Source organism: Scatophagus argus, chromosome 15, assembly GCF_020382885.2.
Source record: "Scatophagus argus isolate fScaArg1 chromosome 15, fScaArg1.pri, whole genome shotgun sequence".
Classification (NCBI taxonomy): domain Eukaryota; kingdom Metazoa; phylum Chordata; class Actinopteri; family Scatophagidae; genus Scatophagus; species Scatophagus argus.
Genome location: NC_058507.1, coordinates 2,998,275 through 3,024,044, shown reverse-complemented (window position 1 = coordinate 3,024,044; position 25,770 = coordinate 2,998,275). Strand labels below are relative to the sequence as shown.

At 43.7% G+C, this 25,770-nt stretch overlaps 1 protein-coding gene across 1 annotated transcript in view; it reads right to left on the bottom strand.

Annotated features, from left to right (window-relative positions):
• atrn (attractin) overlaps window positions 1-25,770 on the bottom strand; it is a 107,990-nt gene that overhangs the window by 10,961 nt on the left and 71,259 nt on the right. The window contains exon 27 of the mRNA XM_046412331.1: window positions 3,538-3,645. Coding sequence (XP_046268287.1) covers window positions 3,538-3,645 — 108 coding nt within the window. The remainder of the gene's footprint in view (window positions 1-3,537; window positions 3,646-25,770) is intronic.

Below are 25,770 nucleotides of genomic sequence, written 5' to 3'. Positions count from 1 at the left end.
ACCAAACTCTTTACTAAAAGAGTAAAGTTACAGTCAGACATTAAAAGCATAGTTGTGTCGCTTGCTGTAAAAAACCTCCAAATTTAAATCTTTACCACACACTTTTCCTTATACTTATCGAGCATTCCTCTGAGTTTCCACCTTTGACCCTTTTTTTCTTGCCTGCAAAACTGGCAATCATAAAATTTGAGGTTATCACACATGCACGAAAAAAAAAACTCAGCTAAATGCCTATAATTCAATGCACCGAACAGCGAGAGGGAGGTGGAGATAACGGCGCACCAAAATCATGTCACAAAAACCAAAATGGCTTCTTTTCTCCCCAGCTCAAGCCCCCCACCCCCCCAGTTTCTTTTGCATAACATGCCCCTGTTTTTTCATCATCCCACAGTATCTATAAATAAAAGCAGGGCAGGAGGCGTCACAAAGGTAATCATCTGCCCGTGATGCCGGGGCCACGAGCTCCATTTGGCAGAAGCTGAGTGAATAAATCTCATCTGCGGAGCAAGTTTGGGCTCCCCACTGAGGCTATAAACAACTTTAATGATCTTCAGCGTACTGTGTGGCACCGGGCCCCCCCCATATGCTCTGACCGTGGGTCTTAATACACTACTGTAGCATCCTGATAAAACAGCATGGAAACAAGGGGAAGAAGCTGCTCCGAGTCGCTCAATCTGAGTCGGGAGGAGATAGGATAGTGTGCGCTCACCGTTCGAGCTGGTGAAGGCACGGAAAGCTGAGGAGGAAGATCTAAATTGGATCTCTGCTCCTGGGCTGCTCCTGCCCTGATGGAGAGGGGGAGAGCAGGCCGGGAAGAATGGAAGAAAAGAAGAGTAGAAGACAAGGTAAAGGGGAGGAGGGGGAGGAGGAGGAGGAGGAGGAGGAGGTGCCTTCCACGGCAAGCTCCAGCTTTTCTTTTTACACAGCAGCACACACAGCCCATAAAAACACGCAGAGGCGCACAAAAAACACACAAACACACTGAGAAACAGGACAGCAGAAAACCCCAGACAGCAGATAGGATCAATGAAGGGCTGCTAAATTAGAGAAGAACTACTGCGAAGTAAGGATGTCAGGAAATGAGACAGAGGAGAGGAAAGCAAGAGAGAAGATGCATGGAGAAGAAGACACAAAGAGAAGAAAAGACAAAAGAAAAATGATAGTAAACAACAAAAACAGAAGGAACTAAGAGAACAGAAAAAGGACACAAGATGTTAACATTTAAAGATGAAATTTGAAGAAGAAAAAAAGACAGCAAAGAATAGAAATAAAATTAATGGAGCAACAGTTAACAGAAGAAAAAGCTACGCAAAAAAGGGAAAACAATAGCAGGAGAAGATGAATTTAAAAGAAAATAAGAAAGGAAAAGAACAGAAACTGAGAAGAAGGATGATAAACCAAGAAGAGCAGCAGGGAGGAATCCTGAGACAACGAGAGACAAACACGTTAAGAAGACAAGTGAAAAGAGGAAGAGAGAAGCGATCAGCTCGCTAAAGTGGAAAAAAGGAAAACCAGGAGATAAGAGAAAAAACAGAAAGAAGAGAACAAAAAGAGATGGAAATATGATAAATCGAAAGAACACAGGAGGAAAAGAACAAAGAGAGTTAAAAAGAAAAGACAAGGAAGAAGAACAGAGGAAGGAACAATAACAAAAGGGACAAAAGGAGAAAAAAGTAAAGAGCACAGAAAGTAGGTAGTGAAGAAGAAGAGCAGCGACACAGAAGAGAAGGAAGAAGAATTGAGGACAAGAGTGAAGCGAAGACGCTGGATACTTTCTGTTCCAGCAGGGATCTGATTAGCTGCTGATCCTCCCGAGGGGCCCCGCGGCCTTTGCTGGGAGTAACCTTGCGCTCGGGAGCCGAGTCCCCTGAGATGCATGGCCCCTGTCAGAGCCGGGGGGCCCCCCTCCAGTCACCCTGCTGAAACAGCCCTATAATTCTGCACCACATCTGCATTCAGAAGTCATTCATCACAAAGTGCACAGTCACAGGTATATCTGCCCGCGGCCGCCAAATAACTGCAATTTCTGTAACTCTGCACAATTCCTACATTTAAATGTTCGCCGCCGCTGCCGCCTCTGTGCTCAGTATCCGCATTTAAAACCTGCTCTGGCCTATTTTAGCTCCGTTACTACGTCAGACCCTCCTCTATAATAAAATCTTCTCAACCGCCATCTCCGACTCAGCTTGAACCTGACGATTAAATCTACTCTTGTGCTACTTCGGCAGACTCGGGCTCCACTTTTAATTTGCCACAGTGTTTCTTCTTTATGCCTCAGACTACCACTACAGCACAGTATCTCTGACTGCATGAAGCATAGACTCAAAAGATCCTTTCATTTCTTAAATCTAAATCTGGGCAAAGACTTTGCCCTTGGATCAGTGGAAGAGTGACTGATAAACTGCCTTAAGTGATGTCACTTAAGTCTGCGTCAATTGGGAGCACAAATTCATACAAGTTTACAAACTGTGGGTGCAGTCAAGTTGCATTATGGGTAACGTTGGCAGGTTTTCACATGAAGAATTTGAGGAATAAAAAAAAAATATGACAGATTTAGATTTTTTCTGTCCGTTTTTTAAAAAAATTTAAATTAAATTAAAATTAAAATGTAATTTTACTCATGAGAAATTTGTGCCTCCACCCTCTGATGTGACGGACATGAAAGACGTATGTTTAAAACCACACAACAGACTATAATTTGACTGGAACTACTTTCTACCTGTTTAATTAGGTGAATTCTTTGTTAGCACTTAATATTCTCATATGGTAAGAAAGTGTTTTAATTCATTTGGTCAGACCAGGTCACACGGTCAGACAAAATGTTCTATTTTCTATTTCTCAGTATTTTCAAAATCACAGACTGTTGGGTGTAACAAAACAAGGCACGGTTTTAACAATGTTTATGAGTGCTTTTCATTTTCACGCCAAAAAAAAGTTTCCTTTGAGTGTGCATCCCAAATGAAGAATATCTCAAAGTTGGAACGAAACTCTTATCTCACTTCTAAGTACAGTCTTAATCTACCTTAACCTTAGTGCCTTAACTCTCATCTGCATGTATTTAACACCAGGGTTAACGGAATTCATTCCAATTAGAATTCACAGGTTAACTACAGAAGCAGTTGTTATAATGTGCTTTTGCTCATCAGCAGCCCACTTTCATCATCACAATCCGGCCTTCGCACGGTCCCGGCAAACATACACCACACTGACCCTCATTAGATGGACCAGACCCGCACTACACTTCAAACTCTTCTTACTAAGTGAGCTCAAATTAGCCTCCTTGGCTTGCTGAAAACGAATGGAATCACCTTAAAGGCTTTAGACTGAAAAGAGACATGGGACAGATGGTGTGAGGGATGTCTGTCGCTGCAGCACGACTGTAATCGCAAACTTCAGAGCTCCCACTCGAGGAAGGATGAGCGCCGACCCCGATGATGAATGGACCTTCCCTCCTCTGCTTGCCGCCCTGTCAGCTCAGACAACAGGTAGATCTCTGGGGTCTGGTGGTGATCACTCTAAGAAAAAGGTTGCGCTCACCTTGACGTTTCCTCCTATCAGGTCGGGTGGCTCCTCGTCCGTCTCCAAGGCGACGTTGATGGTGGCGAAAGGCCGGCTGGCCATCTGCTGCATCTCTCTCAGCAGTTGCTAGGGAGAAGGAGGAAGAGGAGGAGGAGAAGTGCGAAGGTCAGTGACTGGTAAACACACACTGGCTATTCTCCCAAAACATAATGATTTTGAAGGACTAGTGCGCACACAACTTCATATCAATGAAGTCAGGAGGTATTAAAAGTATTCAGATTTTTTATTTGGGTAAAAAGAGCATTATCACACTGTAAATATACTGTGTTACAAGCGCAAGTACACAAAGTGTACACAAAGTGTACTTAAAGCACCACTAATCAACTGGCAGCAACAACAAGGTGTAAACACAACACTGACTTATTATCAATTTACAAAGTTGATATGATGAAGAGTTTATGCATTCAGCAGACGCAGAACATCATCAGCATTCATTTGGAGTCATACTTTGGCCACCTGATGAATTTAAATCAACACCCTCCTCTCTTTTATCTCTGCCACCTCCTACAATTCATAAACTGTGATGAGGACAAGTGAGTGCCTTATTACTGGTGCCCAACATTTTATAGCTGTAGCTGGTAAAACTACTGCTAAAAAATACTGTTTTATAAGCACATAAATATATATATATAATACTTTTGCTGTCAGATGAACATGAAGTATAAAATATAGTGCTGTACAAGTACACACAACCATATACTAGACATAAGGAAGGGGACTACAACAGCCGTTAAAACATTACTTGAGTAAATTTACTTTGAAAGTTACATATACAAGATTTTGAAAATTAATATAACAGCTGACAGCTATTAGATTTAAGCAAGCAAAAGCATATTTTACTTGATGTTTTGGAAGGCTAGCATTAGCAGGATAGCTAGCAAGCTAACAGTTGAGTCACTCAGAAGATTGAAGAATATCTCATCAAGCTGAGTGTGTTACTAATGTACAGCAGAGTGTGTGAGTGTGAACATCCAGGAGATTTTCACATCTAACTCAGTGAATTAAGGATTTATTTAGACTGAAAACAGAGCTGGTGGGTTTTGGAATAGCGGACAGACAAACCGAGAAAGTGAGTTTTGGTTTGTTTGAACGGAGTGAGTGTTAAGATGGCCTGCGAGGTAAAAGTATGGTTTTTGACTATGAAGTCCAGCAGCTTGTAGGAGGGCAATACAGTTGCTGTTTGTGGTCGGAGGAGGGAGGACGCGGCCATTTGTTTCAGTCTGGGATGCTGGTGCTCGAGTGCGACATCTAGTGGCAGTGACTCACTGCAAAGCAGAGGCACAGTCTCGGTTTGGTCTGATTTATAATATGGACCTTGGCCAGAAGGAGAGGAGGTGGGAGGTGATTATGAGTGAAGGAAGGGGGGAAAAGAGAGAAAGAACAGAAGCTGAAGAAAAACAGAACGGACATGGACATGAAGAAAAGAGGAAGGCAAGGATCGTAATGGGTGAGAAAGACGCAGAGTGAGGAAGAGATGATGAGAATGGAAAAGGAGGAAAGCTTGAGACCACAGTAAACAAGGTGACATGTCGTCCACTGTCAAAGCAGCCAGAGTGCCATGAAAACATCATGTTGTCAAGACACAAAGATCTGACCAGCAGCAAGCCTCTCAGAGCAAATCAACACCTGCAACTGCTATATGAGCAGGAAAAACAGACAGAAGTAAAACACTTTCCTTCTTTGAGCAACATCTCCTGGTACTTCAGCTCGTAATGGAAGTAAAGCAGCAGAGGTGAGCCATGGTGCAGTTTGTGTGTGTGGTATTTTGACACAATACAGGGAGCCATTTGCAGAGAAAAGGTACCCGAGAGCACACACACATGGTGGAAATCACAGGCAGCATTTGTGTGTCGACGCTTGTTCACATGAGAGAGGGGTCAAAGCTTACAAGAGAGGTCAACAGCCTCCCAGTCGACTCCTCAACAGCTTGCAATTAATCTGCTGAGCCTTTCAGTCCCCCTTTGAGACCGTCAATTGCGCCTATTGACATGCTAGCACTTTCTTGCTAAGTGTCATGCCTTATAATCATAGCCAGACAAAAATAGCTTGAAGGAAAGTCTCTTTTCCCTCAGTCCCAGATTCTCTTTATGGAGCAAGTCATTACATTGCTGCATATGTGTGTGGATGTGTCTCTGTCTCCAAATCTCCTCACGCTTCTCTCTACTGTAACAGCTGGGCTTGGAGGAGCTGAACTTTTATTTTCCTTGAGTCACTACTTTTGAAGGAATTTTTTAACATTTTAGGGAATGAAGTAAGATCGATACCGCTCGTATGTCTATTAAACATGAAGCGCAGGCCGGTAGCCGGTTAACTTAGCTTATAAATAAAGACTTCAGAAAAAGGAGGACAACTCCTAGCCTGACTCCGTCCAAACAAAACAGAATACACCCTCCATTTACCTTTTCTACATCTGTTAGAGAGTTTATCTTGGACTGAGCCAGGCCAGGTGTTCCCCTCGGTTCCAGCTAAGCTAACCGTCTCCTGGCTGCAGCTTCATGTTGAACAGACGAACATGAGAGAGCAACGGATCTATGAGTCAACTCTCAACAAAGGTCATAAGTCTGGTCGCTCAGTGGACCAACACCAGGGTGACAATATATCACGGATGTCACTGTGGACTGTCATTGTTTATATACCAAAGGATAATTCACAGGAGGGACAAAAAAGACTGGCAGATTAGTCACCAACAAAAATAACCCAATAATAACACTCAAACTATTAAGGTTAACATTCCATATTTTAACTGGGTGATCTAAAAATAAGCGGCAATGCTGACACACACCATCTAATCACACAGCAGATGGTGAGAAGAAGTCAATTGTGAGCTGACTGCCGTCAGTTTAATGTCATCTGATAGAAGATGGGTGCACAACTGATTGCCTGAGTGAAGCACTCATCTATCAATTTATTCTTTTTTTTCTCAAATTAGCTCATTAGCCACAAGATATTCAGACTTTATGACTAACAGAGCTGGCATGGCATGCTTTCTGCAGCCCATTTCCAAAGAGCCTGCTTAACTAAGCTCTTCACATTTTTTACAAAAAGACGTTCATCTGCAAATTTGCAAGTTAATAAAAGCTAAAAGTACTTAATAAAGCCGGCGAGAAAACAGAATCACAATATTACTTATTGTGGAGGAGATACAGGAGAGAGTTTACAAAATGCCCTCAGATCAGACAGAAACCACAGCAGCAACGACAAGCAGAAAACCATAAATAGAAACAGTACGATGCTTAGCTGGACAACAACACCCCTGAAGTATGAACGAGTCCAAACACAACGGCTGAGAGTTGCCTCGTTGTCTGCACACAAACGAAAACAGGGCACAACCGGCCCAGTCTAACGTCCTGATGTGGTACATTCACCGCTGCCTCCACGGCAGTCAACATGCGGCAACAAATGAGGAAGCAAATAAGCAGCTCATTGTGCCGAATCCCGATTTGTCATGATTAGAAACTGCGCCATGTGACGCATCTGAGAGCCAAAACACGCAGCTCACTGCTGGGTGTGTGTCAGTGCTGCACACTGAGCGCTCCACTTCCTCAAACCCCGACTTGAGTATCGACTTGTTAACACCAGCTCCCAAGTCCTAATCCAGTGTGTGACATTATGGTCAACCAAACAAAACTCAGCACTCCCGCTAAGAATCAGGTTATATTCAGAGGTGAGAAAACACACTTGACGTCAGTCGTACTCGCTGGCAGAATCAACCTCCTTCCTAATGATGCAACAGGCCGAGCCAGGCAGCAACATCAGTCTGGATCTGCAAACAGCATGCAGAAAAATGAGAATCAGCATGCAGACAACATCCTTTTTCATAAGCGGAGCTCCTTGAACAGCACAAAGCAACAGGATTGATTTACTGGATAAAAAGCAGAGGGAGCAGCATCTAAAAGTTGCGGTAAACAAACTTTATAGATTCAGTCCACCTCTCTGGAACAGCCCAGTCCTCTGGTCTAACATGGAGGTAACCTTTGTTTAAACTGAGACATTTGGCTCTTTTTCTGTCATTAACAATTAAATATTTCTACTGTACAACTTCCTGTCAACTGAACTGTCGATAGCTTGTGCTGCTAGGCTGTTCCAGATTTGCGTTTGACAAATCCAAGTCCAATACTTTTGTTCTAGTCTCCACAAACTCCTGAGGGAAAAATCTGTCCTTTTGCTAATAAATGTTTAATTGTTTTAAATAACTGGTCTCTATCTCTGTCCCTCTGCGGCGTGGTGTCGATTTATGAAAGCTGTTTCTGCTAAAAACAACTGCCTGCTACTTCTGGAAATGAGTTTATGAGGCAGTGAGAGTGTGAACCAAAAGGATGCAATTGAGGACTAACCTCATGTCAACATGGATCCCGACTCCTGAGGTCACCAACAGCAACCACAGAGCCACAACAAGCTGCTTGCCTCCATTTTAAATCTACTTTCTTTCTTATCTGCAAAGTCCTGTCCCTCAGTCCTGTTAGCTAAGATAACGTTTCACCTGAAAAAACACCTTCTGAGATCTGGGAACACGGCCACATCACGACAACAGAGTCCAACAGGGCAACAAACACGAGCAGCCAGATCGTCAAACACGTAGTAAACAAACACGTTGCTACTTTCCCAGAAATGAACTGCTGGATGGTGATTAGAAGTATTGTGGGTGCCAGCAATGCTGCCCAAAAACTGCAGAAATAAGTTCCATATTGGAGGAAAATGTTTCCCTTTAACTGGCATCAAATTGAACCACATATCTCATACAGTTTTGTTATGAAGTGGACTTACAGTCCACAGGGCTGTCCAAGGTATGACTGTGGACTGCCACAATCAGGCGTGAAAATATTGAGCACAACCATCTTGGACGAAGGCCTACAAAAGATAGAATTTGCCCAAATCTTATTATGTCGCACTGTGAGAAGGCGGCAAACAGTCAGCTCTCCAAAGATCACCAGAAGCCAGAAGAGTTACAGTGCAAGGCGCCTACTTCTTAAATTGGCTCTTAGTTTTCTGCAGGGTAGTTAGCCTGTGTGTGTGTGAGTGTGGGTATGTGTGTGTGTGTGTATGGGAGCAAATATCTGACTGCAGCAGAGCGAACTGTGCATACATAAACCCAATTATGAGACGTGTGCATAGAAGTAGATCCACACATGCTTTCACACGTATGCATGCAGGCAGGGAATTTATAGATACCTGCACAAGTGTGTGTGTGTGTGTGTGTGTGTGTGTGTGTGTGTGTGTGTGTGTGTGTGTGTGTGTGTGTGTGTGTGTGTGGGAGGGTGAGTATTTTCACAAATGCAAATGAATTCTCTTAAACGCAGAGCGGAATTAAAAAAGGCCACAATGAGCAAACGCACCTGCAGGTAAACGTTGGAATGTCTGAATTAAATGTCCACGTGCAGAGACATTAATATATTAACAATCACATGACAAGCATGAGCGACAAAGCACTAGTTTATACTCAGGGCGAGAAAAATAAGCTGTAAATACAACACTGTCAAGCAAAAAGCTAAATGGTTTGTGATCATTTTATGGTTGCTTTATACAAAGAAATGGTCTCAGAAACTGAAGGCAGATTTTTTCAAGTTCTGTATAAGATATTGACAAAAGTATTGGGACAGCTTACCATCACACCAACAGGGACTAATGACGTCTCATTGTAAACACACAGACAGCTTTGCAGCTCTGACAGCTTCCACTCTTCTGTGAAGGCTTTCCACAACATGTTGGAGTGTTTCTGTGGGAATTTGTGCCCATTCATGCAGTAGAGCATTTGTGAGGTCACACACTGATGTTGGACCAAAAGGCCTGGCTCACAGCTCCACTGCAGGCATTAAGATTTCACCTTCACTGGAAGCAAGAGGCCTGAGCCCAAACCCTGAAAAACAGCTCAACCACACCTGAATTCAGTAATAAAGAGGTGTGTCCCAATACTTTTGACTTTAACTGACATTCAGTGGTCAGCGTGTTGGTTTAAAGAGCTGTTTGACTGAAAGCAGCACAGAAACTAAACCCCAACAGCAGAGCTTTGGGCCCTAAAACCAAAACAAACTAAAGCTCAGCAGAGACGAAGGGAAAGTCAAGATTCGGCTGATAATTCTGTGCTCGTGTGTCCCTATGAGCAATTTATTGTCAAACTTATAAAATATTGATTAGAGCAGCTTTAAAAAATAAACTGTAAACTGATCAACAGTGACACTAATGATGAATTGCAGCTTCGGAACAAATCTGTGGTTCCACCAACGCTTGCATTCCCTCTGTCTCTCCCTCTCTCTTTCACACACATGTGCACACACACACACACACACACACACACACACACTGTATGAGGCAACTGTGTTTGAGCATTCTCAAGTGAGCAGCAATGTGCCAAAGAGATGGAGTGCGTCAGCAGAGAGCGCAAAGAGGAGGGAGGGAGGGAGGACGGAGGGGTGAAAAAAGCAAGATGTAGGAGAGAAAGAGAAGAGAGAGGAAATGAGACTAAAGAGAAATATGGAAAGATGTTGGCGACGGACAAGTGACGGCAAAAAAGAAAAGCTTGGGAAAAACAAAGACAAAGAAACGGGAGCAGAAAGAGAGACGTTCAAAGAGTTCGCCCCTGGGAGAAGGATGGAGTGGCAGATCGCCTGGGCGTGGAGAACACACACACACACACACACACACACATCCTGCATGCAGTAACCAGCACACGTGGGCTGGACACACTCACACATGCAGTACACACACTCCGCAGTACATCAAGCCGTTTATTTATTGATGCGTCTGTTTAAAAATGCTGTCGGTGGGAGAGCTCTCAATCATCCTTCAGCATCACTGAAGGAAAACTGCGGAGTGAGAGGCATAGAGGGGAGGGAGGGAGGAGAGGAGAGGAGAGGGAGGGAGGAGAGGAGAGGGAGGGAGGAAATCTTTGTCTGTGAAGCCATGTTAGCCGCTTGCTGCTTCTAACTCGCTTCATCTTTCCATCTCTGAGGTGGGTGTCGAGGACACACACTGTGAATACTGACAAGGGAGAAGGCTTTGATCCCTCCCTCCCTCCCTCCCTCTCTCTCTCGGCACATCTTTTTGTCTCTCCTCCTCTCTTTTCCACCTCCATCACTCCCCACCTCTTCCTCTCCCTCGGCCTCCTGCCGTCCGTACGCCTCTCCATCCATCTCGCCCTTCTCTCTGCTCCTCTCTCTCCTGTCCACACCTCCTCCTCTACAATGCCAATCAATACTGAGAGAGGAGCAGAGGGGGGGAAGAGAAATGAAACAATGAAAAGAAACTTCAGAAAGCTTGTGATGACATAAAATGGGAGACAAAATGAACGAGGTTGGAACAGGTGGAAAGACGCAAATGAAGCGACTGCAGAGAAGCTTCACCGAAAAGAGCTTTTAGCCAGTCGACGCAGTGAGCACGCGTCATGATGAGATGGATCTTCCGGACAGACCCAAAATGACAACATTTTTACTCTTCTTTGAGTGAACTGTGGTAGGGATTGTGTGAGGGTGGGAGCCATTGAGCACAAGAAGACAGAAGTGGACCAAATCCCAGCATGAGCAGCCAAACAAACCTTACAAATCAAGAGACGCCTTTGGAAAACAACAGTCAGAAAGCTTGTGAATAAAGTTTTCTGATGTGCGAAGGTTTAAAATGCTCGTTCCTCTGATTTTCCTGTCACTAAGAGCTGAAAAACACCTGACGCAGCTCCTATTAGTCTGTCCTGTCTGATGATCAGATCTTATTTGTGAACATTCAAATCAATGCTGCCCACTAAGCTGTTTGCATAGTCACAGCATGTATTTTTCTGCCACACTCCTAACTCTGTGTTTTTAAACGTATCCACCATGCTTTATTTAATCCTCTGTGCCTGTGAGACACTGTGTTTGTCTGACTGGCCCACGGTGTTATATTATTAACTATTAGGTTGTGAATCTGTGGTTCTGGACTCCATATTCCATTGTGCATCTCCTGACTGAGTCAAGGTAGTTTTGTACATTAATAAAAGTATCCCCATTCAACTTCATTATCATCTTTACAAGCAATAATCTTCATGTAACTTTTAGTGCATTATAGCTGTTGGAAGTGCAGGCAAACGCACCCAAAAAATGTCTACAATGTAATATTTTCTCCAGTGTTCAACTTTATTAAAATAATCTCAGTGGCAGCAACAGCCACAAAAAAATATCAAATAAAATACCCTTTTAAGATGTTATTTCTTCAGAGCAGTTGCACCACATGTTGCACAGAAATGTAAAGGTTAAGCAGTTTGAGCTCTAATGTGAAACTGAAAGCAGCGTTGAGCTACAGCATTTTAATATGAGTGTGGATGAATCTAAAATTTGAGCTGGAGGTATCAGAGCTGTTTGACGTGAACAGTGACAGAGGAAGTGAACCGAGGTGATTTGGTAGTCAGAATAAAGATGGAGGAGATGAGACGGCTGTGGGAAGAAGGAATGAATAAAAGTAAAAGAAAGCGTAGACAGCCTGAGATGAGATGAAACAGAATCAGAAAGTACAGGAGCAGGACTCTGACAGCAGTTCTGGGCTTGTGATAAGCCCCTGTACCAGCACCGTGATGGATGGGTGGGGGTGCGTGGAGGGTTGGTGGTTACCAGGCCAAAAGGGGGGTCACCCACAGTGCAGTGGGGTCGGAGCCATAAGTCAGCCTGCATACTGTGAGCAGTAAGACTCTGGCGCTGATCCAAACTCTAATTATACGCATCGTCTCTGTGGAATTAAGATTAACAGGATTTAAAAGTGTCCTGGGAACTCTGAGACAAAAAAGAAAACCCACGTGTTCACTCACACACACACACACACACACACCTGTCCAAACACTTCACTGAAACAAAATGTAGGAAGTAGCTTGAACACAATCCAACCAACCCAAACGCTGCGTCTGTTTGCTCAGAGAGAGAGAACGTCCCCAAACTGGGCTGCACAAACACATACATGTTTTATTAGTACTTCATTATATTAGCAGGCTATGATTTGCATGCTTACTTCTTTTTGTAACCAAAGTTACTGTTTGCTGCAGAGTTGGCACAAACTCGGCGCTCACATCTTAACGCTGTTGCAGAGGCAGCCGGCTGCCAGTGCTGCAGTGGCTCCCGATTCCTTTTCATCACGTTTTGATGAATCGGCATCCTGTCAGGTCCGGGGAGACTCGTGTTAGCTCAATATGCAGAGGATACCATTAACAAGGCCTTCCCTTTACGGGGGAGGCGTGTTTTCGACATCCTGAGCTTCCCGCGTAAGTGACCTTCAGGGTTGCCTGGTGCTCCTCTTCCCTCTCTTCCTCTCATCGTCTTGACCTCCTTCTCTTTACCTCTCACTTCAGGATTGATCACCTCAGAAGCAGGCCTTTTGTTCTGCGTGGTGGTGCAGCGAAAGCTGACCTCAGGAGAGCGGAGAAGATGGAAGGCAGCTCTCACAGAATCTTTAAGCAGCCCTCTAGTTAATCTACAGGGGCCTCACAGCGCTTTAAATAACACAGCTGATGCTGCTGCCTCTGAACACAGGAAACACGTTTTCCGCTCATGTCCGCTTGCCTTGGATCATCTTCACCGTCATCTGAAGCTAAGACCACGTCAACAACCTCCCTGTTGGCAGAGTTATCACGTGCAGCCTTGCTTGGATTAAGGGACCAATAAAAATTAACTGCTCTCATGATATTTTATTGATAAAAATGTCTAACAGTTTTCTTGCTGCATCCTTTAAAAACAGTTTCATTCAGACTCATTCAGTGGTCGGAATTTCATTAGCACTGGTTTCGAGGGGGTGTTTTACTGTTCGATCATCTAAATGCTCCTGCACAGAATTTCATTAGTTTTGCTTTCAAAGGATAGTTTAAGCTTTTTATAACGGCTAAATGCTGTTTCAGGGAACCGCAGAGAATTAGTTCAGAGTGAGTTTTAATGGGCTGGTTTTAGACGTATGAGCAAATGAAATCCAGGATTTAATAAAATGTCGCTCTAAATGAGTGAAAATGTAATAAAGCCTGATCCAGTGATAATATATTTCCTGATAATGTCATATATCATTACATTATAGGCATGATGCGTTTTCCAATGATCATAATCTGTCTGGAGATGTTATTGTATTAGCTGGTAATTGACTACATCAGCATGTTTTACTACCACAAGCTTTGACCCATTTAAAAAAGGAGCATACTGAGAGGTTTCTCCGTCATCAGCTGATGAAGGCACACTGGGCCACACGACAGCAGGCTGCAGGGAGACCACGGCAGGGGGGAGTCTTACAACCGGCTCTGAAGTCCTCCGCCTGGGGGACGCAGCAGTGTGGGGGCCGACACTAACAGGACGAGGATGTGAGGAACGGTGTCATGAGGGTGGGTGGGCTGAGCAGAAACTGTGCCGGGCTCGGGTCACCTTCACCAATCCATCTCCCGCCTCCAGCGGGGAGAGAGTCTGCAGGAGCAGAGCGAGGAGAGAGGACCGGTTTCCTCTCACTTACCAGCACCGAGCTGAGGGTGAGATAAGGTGAGGGCTTTCCCCCTCCCATCCCCTCTGGTACGGCCGCAGCCACAGCTGGACCGCCCTGACGTCCCCGACAGCTGAGACAAACAACAAATCTGTCTGAAAAGAGTCTGTCAAATGCCAGGGCGCAAATGAGCTCTCACTGAAACAGGGTGTTTTTGTTCGCGTGCCAAAAAAGGAAGGTTGAAAGTCGGCCTTTGATTCCCTCTTTTTCATTTTCCTGGGGAACGAGGAAACTTCAGTAGATTTGGCTATTAGACAGAAGTAAATTTATCAGCTGCGTGTTTCTTAATGTTCTGGGGGCAAAACATTCTCCCCGCAGAGCCAAGTGGCATTCTGTTGTGCTGTCAATCGTTCTGAAAAGTTTAGGAGTTTGTGTTTCAGAGAGAGAGGAGGGAGAGGGGGACGATTTCTGCACTGTGTTCACCCTGCAGCACAACAAACCAGACGTTCTGAACTCACGTGTGGCAGTTGTAAAGTAGCTAATCAAGTGTTGGGTACGTGATCCAAATGTGTGTTGGGTCTTGAGTGCTGGATATTTAATCCATTGTACAGATGCAATACAGTACACTGTACTGACAGACTGATTTCAAGGGCGCAATTCTTCTCACTGACTTTGGGTACGGCTGACTCCATTTTCAAGGGTACAGGACGGTAACGCTGGTCCACCTCTGTCTTCAAAACAACATTACAAAATTTCTTTCGAGGGTCCAATAATAGCATGTTTGCTGCATCAACAAGGGGGTCTTTCACATTTTGGTCACGTAGCTCCTACTGTTTTATCCGGTGACCTTAAATGAGTTACTCAAGCCTTACTTTACTGTTCCACAGCTGACCACATGAGCGGAAAATCTGCAGACTGACTGCAACTCATAGAAAGAGTCGAGTACGTTTACATCGGCTCTATTTTCAAAGGGCATTTGTGGATTGCTGCCCCAGCCGCGGTATTTGAGGAATGCATGAAATGGGTCTGAATACATGTTACAATACCTGAATATTGTATTGAACATCATGCATGCTCTCATGATTAGAGAATTCCAGACGTACAAACCAAAGCAGTAACTGCAAATGAATTTAATTTTAGTTCTGATTAATATTACCAATAGGGCCCGTTCTTGTACCAAAAATGTGGGCAGCCTGCAGCGAAATTTCCACTTTTTAAATTACAGACCGGGCCGATTCTGACACCACTTAAACACAACACAACACACAACAAAACATAAATGCCTTAAACCACATTACTGACCAGGCCAGTGAGATTAAACAAGTGCAACTGATAAGTGTGACTGGGGGATGTGAGGGACAGGCTCTGTGTGAAGCTCTAACATCCACTGACATCTGCTGTGCAGCGCTGAAAGAAACAAATCCCTTTAGAATACTTTTCAGTAAGTTTGTACAAGTTTATGGTCCTTTTATAGTTGATGCTCACTGTTCTATTTTTCTCTTAGTCTCTGGGCTGCCGATAAAAACTGAACGGATTATTAAAACTTAATGGATGTCCCCCGGCTGTGTTAGTCCTAAGCAAATGAAGCAAAAGATAAGGTTTAGCTGGATCAAACTCTGCTCTGCTGAAGTCTAATCATGTCTTCAGACTGTGAACAACAGGAAAACGCTTTGTTGTTACACCTCTAAGCCAACAAACCTGTTGTCTCATCAGATAATTGGAAATGCTGCCTAAATTGTGGATTTGTAGTTAAATCAGATATAAAGAATCTCTGTAGGTTCATAGTGGTCCTTTTTGTTGAGTATCTGATCAGCTTTCACCACACACTCCAACACACAGTGAAGCCCAACATCACTGTGCTCATTGATAACAGCTCAGACTATAAAACCGTACTCGCTGTCGGGCAGCACCGGCTCTTCTTCTTGTACCCAAACAACATTACATCCCAGCACAGTTCGGTAACAATCCCTGCTACTGCTGATGACACAAGGGTCATGTCCAGTCACCAAGAATACAGCACAGTTACATGGATCAGGCACCCGACCAAAAACATTCAACTGTATGCATTATACTGTCAGGACTGAGGACTGAGAAGATCTGTGTTTTCATACCTTTTATTTATGTTTATTTCAAAAACTACTATTGCAAAGCACATATGTTGAAGTCTCCAGTCCAGCTCACACCATCCAGCTACTTCTATTGGAGAAGCTTAATGATATTCTTTAATTCTTACAGCAACACAGACCCTGTCACTGTACGTCTGGTCCTACTACTTGTAACTAGGTTGTCATAAGTGGGTTTTCCAACTCTGCTGAGTTCAATTTCGTCATCTGTTTGTCCATTTGGCATATCAGGTTTAGGTCCTGTGCATTCAAGCACCATCAAGGGATGCATCCAGACATCCACCCTCTGGACTGTGTGGTATAACACTCCAGGAGAGCAGAAGCGGAGAGGCACAGAGCCAGCCAATCCCCACGATTCTCAAATTCTAATGTATCACAGAGCATCATGGAGAGGTGCTTCATAAGGTGGCAACAGCTGCAAAGTAAAGGTGGAAAGATTGTTTTTTCCTTTCTTTCCTGCTCATGTGTGAACTGCATTCACATCCAACCATCTGCTTCTGGGACAGGAGAGTAGAAGGCGGGAGCTGACACGCTGGTGAGGGGATCCTCCTTATCATTATGGATGATTCTGGAAACTAATCTGATGTGGAGCTTTACGTGCTCACGGATATCTTCATTGTTTTCCAGGACTCCGCTTTTTCAGAGGATACCAGAGCCAATCTCTCCCACTCTACTGCGCTTTCACACTGAACCATCTGCTGTGGACCTCGCTGCATGTGAGGCGGCGTGCATGAGGCGAGGAGAGTGTGAGCAAACTTGGTGAAAGTTTAATGTGTGTTTGAGCGCGAGTGAGTTTATGAGAATAATTTGTGAGTACTTATGAGAGCTGACTGATTACAAAGACGTCTTTGTCTTTGTTCAGCTCCAACAAGTCCAGTAACTTTTCCATTGAATTTGCAACTCCTTGTTTCTCTTATTTTGGTGTTAGGATGGTTAATGTCAATTAATTTATTTTAAAAATTGTTTATTGAAAGTTTCCCTGAAACCAAAGTGGCGTTCTTAAATTACTTTTTTTATTTGTCCAAAACCCAAAGACTTTTCAGTTTCAGCAAATCCTGACCTTTCAGCACAAGCTGGAACCAGCAAATGTTGAACATTTTTGATCGATTATCAGAATAGTTGGCAACTAATTTTTTTCTTCAATCAACTAATCAAAACAGGTCTTCTTCATTTAAAAATGAGGCTCACTGGGTCACTTTCAGCCATCGAAATCTCCTAAAATCTCATTCACGTGTTTCATATTAATATTTTATCAGACCATCTTAAGGTGCTACACACTGTGTGCCATCTAACACACTTCAAAACAACCACATCAACTATTTTCTATGTGAGCCCGCAGCAGATTCTTATTAGAGATGTTAACAGAATCATTCAGTTTTGGTTATTTTAGCTGAGCCAAACTGAATCTGATAAGGGACTGATACACTGATGGGACTTCATAATGGTCAGGTAACCCAAATGACAGGGTGGGCAGGCCCTCAAAGGTGACACTCCAATTTACAAAGCTATTATTGAGAAGTCTTTGCCCCTTCATAATACCAAAGTAAGTGGGAAACTACAGTTTATGGTTCCTCTTGGAATCTGCTTCTGCTTTCTGCTCCAACGATGTGTATTCAGAAACACAGAAACAGAAGTTCATTATTAATTTGGCTGAAATTTATTATGTCAGGCCTCAAAGATTCTTCATAAAGTAGGGGTGAGCCAATCCAGCTGCTCATGTTCATCAACTATTTTATTAAATTGGACTAAGACACACTGATCCTGAGAGCCGTTTCATTCATTTGCTCAGTACCTTGTATATCCTTAAATTGTGTGTAGCTCAGCAGTATTCCGACTTCTGTTATTTAATAAATTTTACACCATAGATTTTAATCACGGTGATTATTGTTGATTGCTTGTTTTAAGTTATATTTTCTGAAACTTTTGTGGTATTGGTTGTGTTGTTTTGTGCTGATTTGAGTCAGTGCCCTCGAATGAAGGAGACTGGACTTCCCTGGTGAAATAAAGTTATTATATTGACGGTTTGTGTGTGAGTGTATCAGAGCATGTTAGTGAAGAGGAGGTGGAGGGAGTGTGTGTGCGTTTACATACATGTGCTACCGAGCAGCAGCAGCTGTCTGGTTTGCAGAGAGCTGCAGACAGGGTCAGCAATGGCCCAGTTAGAGGTCAAACCATCAGTGGTGGTGGGAACGGATGGAGGCGGACAAGTGAGGAGTCGACGGCACGAGACAAGGAGGTTCGGTGACACGGGCACTCGGCCAAAAAAAAATAAGCCGAGGGTCAGCAGTTCGCAGTCGCACAAGGACGCAGTGGAGGAACAAATTTATTGCCAGTTCTGATTCAACATGAACCTCCAAATCGGATGGCAAGAGAACATCCTGGAGGAGATATATGTTTTAATTTGGCTACTGGTGAACGAGCTCACTGGTCCGTGTATCAGTGATAAACAGGACTGTAGATATGAAACGTAAAATCACGTCAGCATTTGAAGGGAAAACAAAATGTGGCTTATAAAAACTACAATGAAAAAAGTACACATAATAAAATTTACTTGATACTGAAACGAAGGTGAATTAACTATTAACAGGTGGGGAGTTCTGTATTGGTAACAGCAAGCTTTATTTGGATTTTTCCCCAACTTCCCCTGATGAATCAGGGGGGAGGGGGGTCTTGTTCTTTTATATATTAGTGTAAAAGTGCATTAGAGGAATATCCCTGACAGAGGCTTCGAGCATTACAATACTTAAAGAGGTTCATTTCAGTGTTCCTAACCGGATATTAATCAGAGAGAGCAGTGATGGTAGGTGGGCAGTTCACTGATGTAATCAAATGCTCTCATGCATTAATGCATAAACTCGACTCGGATACAAAAACTGTCACTTGCTGAAAAACACAGAAAGCAGGTGAACTTGCAGGCTAATACACTTAAAGTGAGGAGTCTTGCCTCAGAGAGCAGCGGGTTCACAGCCGCCCGCCTTGTTAAGGCCTCAGGTCTTTGCTCTGATCCGCTCCCATTCTTTGGAAACTTATGTGTGGACCGTCTACTTTCACTCACAGAATCATCAAAGGCAGGAAGTGAAACGGTGGCAGCTCGTTCCCAGCAGGGGTGTGTGTGTGCACCGCTGCGCATCACTTCATTAACATCCCATAACCTTAGCTAACATGTGATCAGAGGAAAAAACAAAGTTTACGCCCCACAGGCCATTGAGCAGCCTTCCACTCGTTTTATGATATAATGGCAGGTATTCCTAGCAGAGGCCTGAGCCTCGACACCTTGGTTGACGTTAACGTTTATCGCTGAGGGATGGTGAGGTGTTGTTGTTGAGAGGCGGGGGAGGGGGGGCAGCTTAATGGGGCAATAAATATGTGAGGGTATCTGGAGACGTTTATGCCACTTGCTCTCCCTCCTTGTTCCTGGCGGTCGGCCTCTGGTGTGGTGTAAAGAATCTACAACACGTTTAATCATGTGGGACGCCGCGGCAGACACATCATCACATTCTGCATTTCTGTCAATACCTCAGGGTGCAATATGTGTCTAATATACGTCAACTTACAGGGGATTTATATCAGCGTTAGGGCGATGATAGGTGTCAGCTAAACACACGTGCTGCCATCATGACGGTATTTTTGTGGAGGTACGGCAAGTTAGGAGGGACATCATGGGGATATAAGAGTATGAGTTAGGCACTGATAAGAAATATAAGAACACTGTTAAAACTGAGGATGAACATCAAAGACTTCCTGTCCTGTGCAGCACAAAGTCACTCAAAGAGCGGGACGACTTGTTTTTTACTGCCTCTTTATGAATTAGTACATATGATTCAACTCTTACATGTCCAGGTGCTCCAAATTCAGGCTTTCAAAACCCACATTCTGGCCTGAAATCTTGTTTGGTGCTACAATCAAGTGAACTTTCTGTCTTAAGGAATAATAAAAAAAAAAAATAAAATATGCATGTTTAAGTGGTACCATTATTACAGTACTTTGCATCATGATATATAAGCCTGCCATGGGAAGCTTCTGCTGGATCTCTGCTCTAATTAGCTAGCTGGCTCATCTCTATTCAAAAAAAGAAAAAGAAAATCTTTTATCACTTGTGTCTGCTACAGGCCTCCGTAAGCTGCGCCCGAAACCTGTCTGTCTTGCTGTAATTGTTGGCTGCTGATAAGACAAAGTCGCACTCCTCCTCCTCCGATGAATTAGTATCTCTTTAATGATTAACTACATTTTAGGTAAACACAGAAGTCGCACTAAGAGAACATATAAAAGCCATAATTATTTCTGCTCGCAGCAGCAGCCACCTGAGACCTTCTGTACTCAAATGTTCCTGCAGGAATAATTAAGCAGCATTGACAGCGGCTCGCTCAAGCTGCAGTGGGGCTCATTCTGACTAAAAGGCCAGGGCCTTCAATGGCACAAAATGTCTGCTGCGGTTGGTTCTGTCTATTGCCATCTGGCAGCTCCAGCTCCTTCAAAGGAACTGTCAGGTCTCAAAGGAAGGCTTTGATTAAGACTCACAAAGTACAGAAACGCACATACACGTTGGAGCAAACAGATGCACAGCAAACACACACATGAGGAAAAACATGCACCTGAACACTTTGAAATCCATGCAAATGAGAGCGCAGACCCCAACAGGTGGGATCTGGGTTGTTCCAAAAAAATCCTCCGCATTCTCAGCAGGTGTCAGGTACCGCAGTGGGTGAAAAACCTCAAACAAACCCCTAAACTTATTTCCATTTAGTGCTTCAAGTTTTCTCTGATAACCTGGCAATGGGAGAGTAACAATGAATGGTGGCAGTTAGCATCTTCAAGCTAGCTGCCACACTACAAAGGTGCAAACACAAAGAGCATCTCACGGAGCTCGGTCACGTGCACGAGGGCGTTAACAGCGTGCTCGTTTAGGTGCACAAAATCAATCAGCTCCCTTCTAAGCACTGCTCATCTCAGCCACACCGATTTACAAGGCGCAAAGAAACCAGCTGTTGCCGCCAGTGCTACTGATGTGCGCTTTGCCAGGATAAACTTTACAGCAGGCCTTCTTTTTTTTTTTTTAAAATGACCCACAATGACTGAAAAGACGAGAGTCCGCTCTGTCAGTGCACACAATACGTGTTAGCAGTGACGTGGGAGCAGTCGATGTGCAATGAAAATGGCTTACCAAATGGAGAGGAGAGTGCAGGTCTGCTTCTCTGAGCAAAAAAAAAAAAATATATATATATATTATTTGAGGGTCAAAATTTAAAAGGCAAATTTGTTTCAAGAAAAGAGCTTTGGTGAAAGGCTGGTTTAAAAAAAAAAAAAAGTCCAAAAAGTTGGTTTCAAGCCCTGTTTTTCTTCGGCCTTTCCCAAAAGGAGCTCACAGTGACATTTTGGGGCTTAAGCTAACACCATCTCAGAGTGACTTACAACAACTGTGACGGCACAATAAACTCCTTAAAGTCAGATGACAAGCAGCCAGCAGTAAGTAGTACAAGGCTGAGGGCCACAGCCTTAACGTCCCGTGACCCTGCAATAACCACATAGAATGCAATGGCCACCATTTCCCACTGCACAGGGCTGATGTGACGTGAACGTGGGCATAATTAGTTGCAAATGTGTGCCACTGTACGGCTGATGCAAGCACCGGGTAACACGGAGGAATCAGGGACGAATGTGGGAGCGAAGCCTGGAGGGACAGTGCCGAGAAGAACACAACAGTCCCGGTGTCAAAGAATCAGACGACTGTAACGAGAGTCGACCTCATGGAAAAACATGATTAGCTTTCTATTTTCCGGAAATTATGTGTCACATTGTGTTAGCGTAGAACCAAGGCAGGTCTGCTGTGTGTGACTGTGCGCATGTTTCCGCATGAGCAGGACAAGGCGATTATTGCTCAAACTGAAACTAGAAATGAGGTGACTTCACAGAAAGAACATTAGAGTCTTTTCCAGGCCATTTCTTGATTTCTAATATTGTTTGGTTGGCGTCGCATTTCCTCTGCTTTCCTCCATTTCCAATCTCAATCTAAAAAACTGCGTGAGATGATGAGGGTCAGAATTACAGAAACAGTGAACGCATTTTGGATCAGTAAAAGAATTCTTTTCAGTACCTAAAATAACGAGGGAATCTTGCACTAGTGAACAGACGATGGCGGAGTGGGTGCAGAGGGAGGCGGACACGGGATGCCAAAACCCACTATGAGCATTTCTAAAAGAGATACAGCCTGAATGCAACTCGACAGCTGCGATAGGAGTGTTCACTACATAAAGTGATACAGAACAGGCTTTCTCCCACACCCTCCCTGCCACTTCTCACAGGTTTCAATGGATTTAACCAGTTTTTTTATATGCCTCTGTGGCTTCTGCAGACCTGCATTGCTGTTCATTTTCCCCATTAGTCAACACATCGACAGTGGAAGGAGAAATGTAAATAGGACTACTGTTGATCCCGGTCCCGATTTTGTGCGGGACCCGTTACTCCGGGTTTAAAGAGCTACAACTTTCACTGTGAAGTACGAGGATGTGATGAGGAGCATCATTATTAGGACTCCCCTCTGCAGCTGGGTTTCTTCTCACACTGCATTTTACTACAGCCACCTCTCAGAAGGAAATATTAATCCTCTGAGGATGGATGGCTCATTAAGGCTGCCACCTGCTGTTCTGACCTGCAGGGGGCACTCTCACGGACTTAAATGTAGCTGCGCTCGATGAATCGGCCGGTTTGCACATTTCTCTTTGACTAAAATGACGACGCCAGGACATCTACTTAGAGCGAAATTGATCTTCACCTCTGCGTTAAATATGATGGTGGCATGAAAACATCAAAAGGATCCGACAGAATTTCCAAAAATTGGACTGTAAAGCCTGCTGCGGCGCTGGTGTCGCTGTCACATCACCTGCACTTCTGGTTGGTACAAATTACTGTAACGACATCCAACTGGCTTGTCTTGTGCTTTAGGACTCTTCACAGAAAGTAAGCAGCGTGTTGAAAAGATGCTTTGCGACTGTCTGACAGTTTAGTCTCAAAGCCGTAGCTCTATTGTCTGCATGAGGTTTTGTCTTTGGAAAACAGTTCACTTCGCACTGTCTCAGTCACAGCTGAGGTGCCTCAAAAGGGCCGTTAAGAGCAAGCTCTCTGTTCAAGGTCAATCTGAAAGGAATATAACGTGGAAATATCTAATGAAATACATGTCAGAGGTCGACTGATGGATCTTCAAAGGCTTTTTCTAAACTGGATAACTTCTGAATTGAATATCAAAGTCAAAGCAATAAATAACCATATAAATAACAATTCAGTACTTCACTGAACAATTGACTACAAGCACCTAATAACTTATCAAAGCTAACTGATCAAACTAACTTTTATTTCTTGAAATAAACGTTCATTGATGAATCAGTTTACCTCTAATACACGTATATAATACACATGCAGTACAACAAACTGCATATTTAAAAGCCAGTTTCCCTGTCTCAGTATTCACGTGCTGATTTTCAAGAAGCAGGTAGTCCTGGGGCCTGGTGCAGTGTGAGCTTTGATCAAATCGTGGTAAATTCAGAAAGAACATGATGTAGGTTAACACCTCCCATACACCTCAACATACGGTTGGTCAGTTACACCAGTCAGAGAGAAGTGCCTCATGGGATCTTCAACCTCACTGCTTATGTCACTCTGCGAATGTTTTTGCAGAGTGAAGCAAAAATATGCCGACTTTAAAAGTAAAACTGTGGATGTAAAAACCTTAATTTCCATTTTGATAGAATGGAAAAAAAAAAAAACATTTACAGTCTTTAGACTGCTTTCACCGACCGAAATGAATATTTTCACGACCACTTTAGGGGAAAACAGGCTGACTCCATGAAAGGCATTTTAGACCCAAACCCAAAAGCTTTTCCAGGTGTTGGGGAGTTTCGTATTGACCCCACAGTTTCCTGTAGCCTCCAGTCCTCTTAACAAAGGTGCAGTGCTAATTTTGTTTAAAGGTTAGCCTGTAGAGGGCCCAGCTGGACAGCAGAGGCTGTGTGATGGAGAGAGTGGAGCAGAGGGAGCAGGATGTGGAGAGGCATCCAGAGGTGAGGGCGATGACAGCACTCCTGGGCGAGGTTACAGCCAAAAGGCACTTCAGCCGGCACGCCGAGTGCGAAGAGCGCAAAGCAAAGGTTCGCATTAAGCACAACATTTGCGTGTATGCCCACAGACACTCCAACATGCACACAACCCTTCAGCCACTCATTCAAAATGGTGGTTCAAACCCCTGTGGACACACACTATGAAAATGCATTTTGTCATTTCATGAAGCAGGTATTCAATATGCAGAAAAAAAGAAAGGGAAAAAAGCACTCGCAGTGGATTTTCACGGCTTCCACGTCACTTTGGTTAGCTAAACATGCTAGCCTTGCTATAAGCAGCTCCAACAGACTGTCTGCTAGTTAGCACCAGTCACATGTCAGTAAGTTGGTGCCACACCGTCAGCTTCAGTCAGCTTGTCCCATTTCCCCGACAAAATAAGATGCCGTCACAGTTACTTGGACAATGACTTAAATAAAAATAAAGTCGTAAACTGAGCAAATCTGTTGTGGCTGCTGTCATCTTAGGAGGCATAAAGCAATCACACAGGGGCTTTGTCTGGATGTTTTCAGTCTGTCAGCACTGTACGTGTGTGTGTGTGTGTGTGTTTGAAAAAGTGGGCTAACGTCACTGAGGCTTAAAGTCTGCAGTGTGTCGCAATATTCAGTGTTTTATAAGCATTTTCCTCCTATCAATGAATGAATGAATGAATGAATGAATGAATGAATGAATGAATACTTTTGGTTGATTTTGATTTTCCAGAATTGATTGAAGACCTGAAAATGGTCTGTGGTCTTCAGCTCTGTGGATCCTGCAGAGCCCCTCACGGTTTGGCAGACTGCTTTGGGGTCCTCCACTCAGGCCTTTCAAAACATTATTGACTTTTGAGTTGCTTTTCAGTCGACTCAGTGCTGTGCCACAGGACCAATTAATTATGGTCACTGCACTTGAGTAATGTGCTTTCAATGGATGACAGTTTGAAATGAAATCCTGGTTTCTAAAATGAAATTCCGGTTGTAGAGTGCGGTGGGTTTTTATAAATGCTAGTGAACAGATCTACAAATCAGCAGGTTCTGAATTAATACGCTTATACTTTGAGCATCTGTAGACTGTAACAGTTTCAAATACTGAAATTAGCATCATGTGTGACTGTAATGTGACAGCTGCACATCTACTGTTCTGTCTTGTGTTGAATTTAGAAAGAAACATCATGCAGAGATCTTCTGATGCCATTTTTTTCCTTCCCAGTACCATTTCTGACAGCTGAAAGTTGCAGTACAGCCTAAAATAACCAAACCTTCAAAATTCAAAAAGTCAGAACATAATGGGCTATTAAAACAAGGAGGTTGAGCTCTGCTTCTGTACCAGACGACATCTGTGCTGCTGTATGTTGAATGATGCTCAGCTTATATAATATGAGGGTTTTCTTTGTGTGGTTTTGAAGAAAAAAAAAACCCATCACAGCAATCAAGCCTGCTAAGGCTAAAAGCATCTAATAGGCTCTTAATACCAGCCTGTCAGGAAAACGGCCACACTTGAAAAGCACAGGATGAAAAAGGACAAAATGGATGGAGGCTTCATGTTTTGTTCCCAAGAATCTGAGTCGGTGCACAGCATCTTC